This window comes from Leucopleurus acutus, assembly GCF_964270905.1.
Source record: "Leucopleurus acutus genome assembly, chromosome: 21".
NCBI classification, from domain to species: domain Eukaryota; kingdom Metazoa; phylum Chordata; class Mammalia; order Artiodactyla; family Delphinidae; genus Leucopleurus; species Leucopleurus acutus.
The window spans coordinates 5,594,975-5,605,779 of NC_139163.1; the positions used below are offsets into that span (position 1 = coordinate 5,594,975).

The 10,805-nt window shown below is 44.4% G+C and overlaps 1 protein-coding gene across 2 annotated transcripts in view; it reads left to right on the forward strand.

Annotated features, from left to right (window-relative positions):
* ASB5 (ankyrin repeat and SOCS box containing 5) overlaps positions 1–2,843 on the forward strand; it is a gene marked incomplete at its 5' end in the record, with an annotated part of 50,812 nt that extends 47,969 nt beyond the window's left edge. For both annotated transcript variants that reach the window (XM_082863720.1, XM_082863721.1), the window contains 2 exons: positions 326–517; positions 1,532–2,843. In XM_082863720.1, the coding sequence (XP_082719846.1) occupies positions 326–517; positions 1,532–1,659 (320 nt within the window). In that variant the 3' untranslated portion in view covers positions 1,660–2,843. The remainder of the gene's footprint in view (positions 1–325; positions 518–1,531) is intronic.
* Positions 2,844–10,805: the final 7,962 nt, after the last annotated feature.

Genomic DNA, 10,805 nt, shown 5'->3' on the forward strand with positions numbered 1-10,805 from the left:
AACTGTGCGCTCTTTGTAATACTAATTAATATGACTCCTTTGGGAACTGTTTAAAATTAAAAAAATTTTTTTTTTATTATGAGATCTTTCAAGCACAGAGAAAAATGTTAGAGAATCTAACGGAAGTGTGCATTCTGCAACCAGCTGTATCACGTTTTAAGATGAAATATGCAGGTTTATGTATATTATACATAAAGAAAGAACTCCTTGCAGAAAGAGTTGAGGCCCTCTTTGTGGCTGACACACCTGCCTCGCCTTGGTGAGGTTAAGTGACTCATCTAACTAACTCTGTTTGTATCTACCATCATTCCTCATTTCCATGTAGGCGCTGACGTACAAAAAGGCAAATATTGGGATACCCCATTACACGCTGCTGCTCAACAGTCCTGTATAGAAATTATAAACTTACTGCTAGAATTTGGAGCGGACGTCAATGCCAGAAACACAGAGCTTCTGAGACCTGTCGACGTAGCGACCTCTAGCAGTTTGGTGGAAAGATTACTGCTTCAGCATGAAGGTAAGAAGAATCCATGTGGGCATTAAAAAAGTTTTGTTTGCCTGAAGTAGATGAAATTTAAAGACTTTTTGTTGGCATGTAAAATAACAATGGGGGCTTCCCTGGTGGCGCAGTGGTTGAGAGTCCGCCTGCCGATGCAGGGGACACCGGTTCGTGCCCCGGTCTGGGAGGGTCCCGCATGCCGCGGAGCGGCTGGGCCCGTGAGCCATGGCCGCTGAGCCTGCGCGTCCGGAGCCTGTGCTCCGCAACGGGAGAGACCACAGCAGTGAGAGGCCCGCGTACCGCAAAAAAATAAAAATAAAATAACAATGGCATAACATTTGGAATATTTTTTGAAAGAAGGTGATTTTTGACCTTGGGCTCCACCTGTAAAGAGGGATCATCTTGATTTCCCTTTGTGCTCATCTTACCTAGATTCTATGTTCATTTGGTTAAGTTAAACATAGTGTTTCTTTTGACAATAAACAATAAGTAATTCTGTTTACTATTTTAATAAATATTTGGAAACATGCCCCATTTTATAAGGGCATGCATTATCTATAACGTGTTATAGAAACATAATCATGAAGTCTTTTTGTTCTAAAACAGAAATTCTAAAGCCTGGTCCAGACACTGTAGTAAAACTTGCTATGTCTTAAATAGTAAACCTAATCTGAGAAAAAATTAATTTAAAAAATTCCCCTTTTAGTGCATAACACTTCTTGGGGCTTTTGATTTCTATCTCCTTCTAAAAGCAGAAATTTTTTGAAGGTTTACATGCAACAATAATTTCATAAGCCTGAAGATTATAATGTTTTAAAGAACATGCATGGGCATAGACTATACCTCAATTATAATAAAGTGTTATAAATAAAAGCATTACAAGTGCTTATATAAATTCTCCTGGGATAATGGTCATACTCCCCTAGTTTACTGCAAAGCACTGTAGTTTTTTGTGGTTTGATTTCATGTATGTTACAACATAGAAAACTCCATTTTGATTTTAATGAACAAATACTTTCATGTCTTTTGCAGCTACCCCAAGCTCTCTGTGCCAGCTTTGCAGACTCTGTATCAGAAACTACATTGGAAGACCAAGATTACACCTTATCCCACAGCTCCAGCTGCCAACATTATTGCAGAATTTCTTACAGTATCGATAAGGCAGTAAAATAATTCTAAACGTTTGAAAATCAAAAATTTCTATTTCATCTGCATAGTGTATATTTCATATTAAAATATGCTAAAGATAGGGGAAAGAGATATGAGAACACCCCGGAGAAGAAGTGAAATAGCAATTTTAGTTAAAGTGTACTAGTACATACTATTGTTTTATGCATTTTTACTGTTTTTGAACTATAGTATGTTTAAACTATCTATATATTACTAGCTATTCCCATATATCCCTTTGTTGATTTAGAAAAAAATGAGAAATTCACCATTTCATTTTTAGAATGAAACAAAAATGTGAACCCTTACTAAAAGTATTTGTATATTATATTTTTAAAGGTCTATATTTTTCAAATAATGTGTTAGCTTTTCAATTTTGCCCTCTGTAATTGACTATCTCTGTATTTTTTATATTAATACGAAATATGAGTATGGTTTAGAAAAGAGTAAGTCATAACCTTTTTGAAATAAAGTTGACTCTCATTCAGGAAACCCACCCTGTTAGATGTACACTTGTCATTGTAATGATTAATTCCGTAAAGAAAGGATAAATTGCCCCTTCCCTGCAAAGATCCCACTGGTCACTTCACCGCTTTAAATGGACCTATTTCAGAAACTGGTAGGACTAAAATGGTCGCTACTGCCCTCTCACCCTGAGAACTTTGGAACATTACACACCTGCTCAAACCATCTGAAGACCCTCTCCTTCTCAAGGGTGGCCTCTCCAGGTTTCCCTTCTGTGCTTTTGCACGTATCACTCCAGCCTTCCCCCAGTTCAGAGACTGCTGATAGCTGGTGATACCTGGACCCAGGAAAATGAACTTCATATCTAGTTGATAAAGAGGCCCTGGGTCACACTTCAGGGGTCAGGGCAGTCCAAGGCTATAGAAAATGGAAGAAGAAAAATGCCTTAACTTGTGGGGTTTTCAAAGAAAGGGACAAGGGGGTACCACTTAGCAAATGTAGAAAACTCAGAAAATGTACGCTATCTGTGGACCTTCATTGTGGTGTTCCTAACCCTTCTTACACAAAGCGAGGGTTCTGCATAGACTGTACTGCAAGGGAATGCGGTACGCCAGAAGGTATTAGTGCAGCGGTGTCCCCTGTAGGCGTTTATTCTCTTCTGCTTCACTGTACTTGAGTGCGATGTAAAACATAACTTTAAAAATTAAATAAAAATTTTTAAAAAGCCTTTGTGCCTTCTTTGTAATTTAGACTATATTTGAGTTTATTATGGATTTAGAAATAAGATAATCAAGATACTTGTAACACTGTGTAAACTAGAAGAAAATATTTTGATGAGTTTTATATTATAAATTTATCAAATTTTGATAAAATATTTTGACGACCCAGGGGCCTAGTAACTTAGTTCTTGTTTGACTTTCAGAGACCCATGGGAAATATACTATTATTGTATGTAACCCCAAAGTTACTAAGATTTGCATTTTTAAAAAATCATTTTAGATTTTCGAAAGTAGAAATAAGGCTGTAGCATGTTTGTTTAAAAAATGTCTTCTATGTGGGTAGAGACTTTTAACTTAGTCTGTTTTACAAAATATCTCAGTTTAATAAATTTGTAGTATCCTCAGAAGAATATGCATTTAACTGTTGTTTTATTACAGAGTAACCCTATTAAGTATAATTATGTATTAAAACTGCTTTTATAAAACAGTTTTCTACTAGCATTTTCCCTGAGCTAGAGGTCATCTTGGAGTAGAAGAGTAATGCAGGCATCCCTCTTAATTGATCTTGTGCCAATAAGAGAAGTAAATATCAAATATTAAAATAAAAATTGACACTTGAAAATTTTAGTATGCTGGTACCTTGTACCTTAGCTTGAGTACAATTGTCTTATCAAAGATGTGTTCTAATTTAAATATATCATATTTGTTAATATATTAAAGTGGGATGTTTATCCCTGGAATAAAGCACTTTTTTTTCCTCTTCTAATTAGTATTTGATTTTATAATGGAAGATAATGGGAGAATATGACTCAATTGCCCTAGCTTTGTTTACCACTGGTTTTCAAATCACTGTATCACGGGCAGTGAGAGTAGGATGGTGCAGATTGAAAATTATACCTTGAAGGTCCTCTAATCCAAATCTTATAATATATATGTCTGTAAAGGTGCAAGGATAACATTCCACAAAGACAAAGACAAAAGAAAAAAATACTACAGATCTTCCTATACTTAGTATGAGGTTACCTCCTGATCAACCCACCTTAAGTTGAAAATACCGTATGTTGAAAATGCATTTAATACACCTTCCCCACAGAACATCAGAGCTCAGCCTGGCCCACGATGGTAAAGTCAAAAAACTGTTAGGTCGAGGACCGCCTGTATTTGATACGAGATTAAAGAAATATAGTGAAATAAATACTGGAGTAAAGCACTGTTGAACACACTTATTTTGTAGGAAAACGTATTTAATTTCTATGATTGTTGTAACCACAGAGTATATTTGATGTTTCTGAGTCAGTAAACGGAAACACAGTGTAAAAGGATGGCCTCTTCTGAAAAGGTCTAAATGTATCCATCGTGTTTCCCTGGATGGTCCTGAACCCAGATGACTGGTTCTCCATTTACAAACAACTTAAAACAGTATCCTCTCCCTTGGGTTATTCACACTTTTTCACTCTAATTTCTCTACTTTCCTATTCTTTATAATTGGCTTATTTTAAGGTTTGCCCTCTCTCTTAAAAACCTTAATAATCATTCTCAGTCTTTTACAGGAGGAAAATTTATTCAGAAAATTCAGGCCTTGCTACCTTTCCATCTGCTCTAGGATTTCAACAAAAAGGGGTGCATTCCAGAGACTATAAATGACCTAAATACATAAAACAAAACATCTCCTGGAATTTCTATGCTAAATGGAAACATTCACTCTGTGTCATACAAGCACAACTGATTAGGTCCGGTTGCTAGAAATAGGAGATTTTAGTGTTTCTGAGCCCAAACACGAACAGATCATGCTGGCGAATCATCCGCCAGACAATGAAGGTTCCCAAAGGCTCAAGGAAGGAAAGGCTGGGGTTCTGGGGGGCGCAGGACTTGATATCAACCGGGAGAGGATCCGCCGGATGCGGGGGAGGAGAAGTGAGTCCGCATGCTCACGGTCAGGACCGCTCCCACCACGGGAAGAATGTTTCCCTTCCGCAGGGCTCTGCAAAATCCTCCCACGTGAGGAGTGTAGGCGGAGAACCTATGAAACGTGAGGAAGAAAGAACAGGGTTACTTCCCTGCAGGAATAGCTGGGCTGGAGGGCAGGATAGGCCCTCGAACTTCCTTTACCCTGGTGCCTGCCTCCTGCATTAGACCAAAGGGATATGAGGATATATGTATACGTATAGCTGATTCATTTTGTTATAAAGCAGAAAGTAACACACCATTGTAAAGCAATTATACTCCCATAAAGATGTGAAAAAAAACAACATCAACAAAGGGATAAAGATGTGGAGAAAACGCTGTTTCCGATCTTCCCTTACCATAGACAAGAGAGAATTAGCACCTTACACCAGACTTTTAAAAAGAAAAGTTTGGGGGTTTGTGGGGGGTGGTTTTCAGAGTAGAAGCGTGCTGTGGACATGGAAGGAGCCATGACTTCATCTCTCCGTGTATTATTCTTGTGCCCGAGGCAGGATCCTTAGTTTTTGCCCTTTCCTCAAAATGGGCAAGCTAGGGGCTTCCCTGGTGGCGCAGGGGTTGAGAGTCCGCCTGCCGATGCAGGGGACACAGGTTCGTGCCCCGGTCCGGGAAGGTCCCACATGCCGCGGAGCGGCTGGGTCCGTGAGCCGCGGCCGCTGAGCCTGCGCATCCAGAGCCTGTGCTCCGCAACGGGAGAGACCACAACAGTGAGAGGCCCGCGTACCGCAAAAAAAAAAAAAAAAAAAAAAAGGACAAGATAGCATTTTGGGCCTGACGTCATCTCGCGGGCCCTGAACTTCGGGGGACCCAGGGGTATTGAGAGTGAAGGCTGGCCCTCAGCAGTTGCGTCTGGGTCCAGGGCTCAGTCTTTCTGTAGCTGGCCGCCTTGTTCCCTCCTCCCACCCTTGTCGTTACAAGGAGGAGGGGCTGCATCACCACTGGTCCCCTTTCCCAGAGGGCAGTGACTGACCCACACAGAGCATGCGCACGGGGCTGGGCCCCGGATGTGCCCTGCCCAGGCCCAGCACTGCCCGGGACTGAGCGCGTGCTTCATTCTAGCCCCCGGGGCTCAGTATTAGGAGGACCCTGACTACAGACAGAAGCCACGTTCTCCGACCACAACTTGGTCAATAATGGGCTCGATTTTTCCCAACTGCCTCAGTCTTTTGTCTGAGTTCATAATCGCTTGAGACTTCAGGAGGAAGGGTGTTTTGGATCCCCTTTATCGATCCACACAGTAGCTCACTCCTGTGCCCCGGGCCCACAGCCGCGGGGCTGACGCATCTTACAGTCGACTTTCTCTCGCTGCAGCAGCGTGTAGAACAGCACATGGCGAATCTGAAAAACACGTGCACGACCTAACTTCTGTTGCTTCCCGGGGTTCCCACCTTCACGAGCACATATGCCGCCCCCTCTTCCATCTCTCTGGGCACACGTGTGTACAGAGCCAAGTTCAACGGCGCTCGCCCCCAGCCTCTGTCCTCAGGCCTGGGAGGCTGTTCCCTTTCACTCATTGTGTTATCTTCACAATGAGGCTTTCCAGAACCCTCACTCTCCACACCCACAGCAGCGGACTTGCCTGCGCATCTATGCCTCTGCCTCTGCACCGCAGTTTGGCACGTCTGAAATCAACCAGAACAGGGCCTGGCAGCCTCTACAGGAGGGACACTTGGCATCAGGTCATCATTGTCTTGACCGGCCGTCTCGTGCCTCATAGGATGCTTCCCAGCATCTCTGGCCTCGACCCACTCAACGCCTGCCCGCGTGGGCCCCAAATGTGTCCAGACATTACCAAGTGTCCCTCTGAGAACCAGTGACATAGAGTAATCCCTCAGGGACCGAGCTCACGGAGCAGCTGTAATTCCTCTCACGGACAGATGCCTGAAGACACATGCGAGGACGGTGTGGGGTGCTCAGTATTTGGATTTGCAGCATCAGCAGGACAGGGACAACTCTATAGGCCAAGGACCCAAGGACAGAGCCCTCTAAGTGGGTGGCCTCAGGTCGCTGCATAGTCTGCAGGCCTCTGGAGCCAGCAGACCTGCCCTGGAGTCTGGGACAACTTAACGTTGAAAACTGCCCTGGTGTGGGAGCACCCCGTCAATGTGAGGGGCAGACGTCCTTCTAAGTTCCCTCCATTGCCCAGAGGGTAAGTTAAATGCACACACACACTTCTACACTTCCCAAGGACAAATGTTAATTCTCAGGGACAGGATAATTCAAACACATAAGGGGGAAAAAGAAGTATTTTCCTAACTATCTCATGTTTTTGAGGCATCCCTCTCAAAGCAAAGTCAGCATTTTACATTGTTATGTTTCAAATTATTAGAAGATCCGTATCTATTATGTACATGAAGGCATAAGGCCTTAGGTACAAAATGACTCTTTGAAAGGAAGGACTCAACTTAATTCTCAGCCACAGGGTCTCAGTCTGGGGGAATGAAAGGCAGTGATTTTGGACTTTGTTATGTTCTCCTTAGGAAAAAAAAAAAAAAAGGAAGGTATTAAAAGGAACCTCAGGGCTTCCCTGGTGGCGCAGTGGTTGGGAGTCCGCCTGCCGATGCAGGGGACACGGGTTCGTGCCCCGGTCCGGGAAGATCCCACGTGCCGCGGAGCGGCTGGGCCCGTGAGCCATGGCCGCTGAGCCTGCGCGTCCGGAGCCTGTGCTCCGCAGCGGGAGAGGCCGCAGCAGTGAGAGGCCCGCGTACCGCAAAAATAAATAAATAAATAAAATTTTTTTAAAAAGGGAACCTCACAAGATTTCTTCTTGATTTGTGTACGCAGAGGAAAGTTACATGGTCACCACAGCCATATATGCTAGTTCTAGTAACACTGAGTTGAGCTCCGCTCAGAGCCCTCCACTCAGAGGGCCCCATGCTTGACTTAATGGTGGTCTTGAAATGCTTAAGTTCCGAACAATGGGCCCATTTTTATTTTGCACTGTGCCCTGAAAATCATGTACCTGTTCCGATTCTGCTGTGACCCTCTAAACACACCAGCGAGTACCATCCATCTGGAGGGCATTCCTCCTCTTTGGGTAAGTCACACGGAGCTTTCTCAGGTAATTCCTTTGCCCCATGAAAAGAACTAGAGGGAGAACTTGAGGTCTCTTTTCAAATATCGCCTCAATATGGACATAGTCTAAGTAGAAGGACGTGGCTCAGTAGGAGGCCGGAGTGAACTTTCTGTCTGATTCCAGAATCAGGGAGACCTCCCCACCTCCCCGCGGGCAGAAGCAGGCGGGGGCAGGTTACGTCCATAACAGCACAGATGTCCCTGGTTGAGCAGAGCACAGTAGGTGCTCACCCTCTGCATCCCCCCAGCTCCAGCGCGGAAGAGAGGTGTGGTGTTGAGAAATCGAAACCGAGGCCACAGTTTGAAAATGCCCCTAGACCAAGCACCCGTAGCCACTTAACTGAAACGAACTCTCCAGACTTGCCCAAATGCTGCTGCTGACCTGAAATAAGCTTTAAGCTTGCTCCCTGTCGGTGCGACCTTGCAGCTTCCTAGCTAGTTGGCTACCTGTGAGTGAGCTTATACGATGAAAAGGAGTGCACGTTTCCAGTAACCAATCACAATAGAAAAGAGTGCACCGTCGCCCCTTAGTATCTGTGGCGGATCTGGTTCCAGTCCCCCTGGAATGCCTGAGGATGCCAAAATCCCGGGATGCTCGAGTTCCTTATAAAAAATGGCGTGGTACTTGCTTACGACCTATGGACACCCTACTGTATACTTTAACTCATCTCTAGATTACTTATAATTCCTAACACCACGTAAATGCCATGTAAACAGGTGCTGGCAGGAGGTAAATTCAAGTTTTGCCTTTTGGAACTTTCTGGAATGATTTTTCTAATATTTTCTATCTGAGATAGGTCAGATCCACAGATGTGGAACCCACGGGGCCAGAGGGCTGAAGGTCCTCACACGTTTACACTTTATAAACTGCGCTGTAATTGCCGAAAGCCAGCTTCTAGGCACTTTCTGTGGGAAGTCTCCCTGTCTGACATTGGCTTCTCAATCAACAAAATACTCATATCAAGTAAAGCTCTTCTGAATTTTCTCATGTTGACATAGGTCAACAACAGTTACTGACTGCAAGGGCTGTTTGGCTTGCGCAAAAGTTGGCTGGGTCTTAGAGGATGACTGTGGATTAGTGAACTTGTTCAGGAGGTAACTTCAGTTATAGCTGCTTTTCCATTTGAGGTATTGTAACTGAAAGCGGGGTCCGGCTGCTCGCCGCTCCAAAGCCAGTGAAGAGGCCAGGCTGGTGGAAAGTTTGCTTTATTTTGGGTGCCGGTAACCAAGGCGGGGAGGGGAGGGCGGACTCGTGTCCAAAGGCCAGCTCCCCCCAGTGGCAACCAGTGGGCAAGTGCTTTTATGGGCAGAGAGGGGGCTGCCTGCAGAAACAGCACAGGCAGCTCTGACGGTCATCTTGAAATTGGTCATCTTGATTGTTTTAAGTACAGTTAATCTTCGGTTCCAGGGTTGGTTTGTTTCCATTTCTTGAGGCCAGTTCTCGGAATGCGGCAGCTTATGTCATGGCTACAGCCTGGTCACCGCGTAGTTAACTTCCCCACCTGGTGTGGGTTTCGGTATCTGTAAGACAGCTCACAGGGCACGGCTCAGAATATGATCTATAGCCCTTGAGAAGGAACTAAAGGTCCTTCATTATGCTTAATGACTAAACTAGTATTATTTGGTCTCCTTTGCCATTGTTTCTGCATTTTCTCACTTCTCTGATTAAACTTATTCTTTGGCTATAGTTTTTCCACAGACAAAGGGCAGGCGGAGGACCTGGGGGACAAGGACCATAGGGTGCTGCTGTGTTTCAGTATCTTTACTGGAATAAATCGCCACAACCCCTAGCAGCTGTTATGCTGCTACTGATCTGCAAAGTGTTTTTTCTCTTCTCTAACAGCCTGCAAGAACCACAGAAAGCCGCCTGCTTTTTCTGAGCAGGACAGTAGTGCACGTTCATCCTCCTGCCGCAGGTCAAATCAGTTTTCTGGCTCTCTGCCACGAGATCAGCAGAGGCTTTTGAGTGTCGTATCATCCCACAGAATACCCGGCTGGTCCACTCTATTCGTGATACCGTGGATCCAGTGAACGGGAGTAGCAGGTTCTTTAGCTGCCCTGGTAACATGTAGATGAGCTACTCCGAGTATGAAGCAATGTATGATTCAGCAGGAAAACAGAGTAACTCCACGAATTCAACAAGAATTTAAGATAAGGAAACGGTCAAACGGAACAAAAATGAGACCATCAAACGAACAGAGATAGACCCCTAGTGCTGGAGAGCAAAGGCAAGGAACAGGGGTTCTGAGAGTCTAGAGCTTGAAGGGAAAGCCCTGCAGACCTTTGCAGGGGCAGCGTATACAGCAGATGCTGATGCCTAAGGAGCTCAGAGGAGCGGTCCTAGAGTAAAACCTGGGGCTTGGAGTTCTGAGCGCTTCTCAGTGGTCGCTGCAACCTCTGAGGGAGTACGATGAAACCTGCTCCGGGAATGGAAAACAAAAAACAAAAAGCAAAAAAACAAAACAAACAAAACAAAAAACCCAACCTGGACGGTGGCACCAACTGCCCCTGCCCGCTGGAGCCTTGTTGCCATGGCAACCTTCATCCAAACAGCCCTTCTCCTTTCCTCCGGTCTCCTGGTTCCTCTCTAGTTCCCCCTAGTGGCAGGATTTAATACAACTCAGCAAAGCAGAAACTACAGTGCCGAGTTCCAGCTCCATGGGGCAGAACCTAGAAGGGTGTATTTGAAACACAGACCTATTTGCTTCACAATTGGCACATTTGCTACAGGAAAAAATTCTAACTCCTCAGCAAGACGGTTCTCAGTCAAGCCCCAATCTATAGCCTTAACTTACCTCTCTAGCCATCATCACCGAAATCTTAGGGTAGCCCCACATGCCAAAGCCTAAACACTTCCTCTGACCTTAATGGGTTATTTGTTATTCTTTAAAACTCATAAAAAACTATCATATCATAGA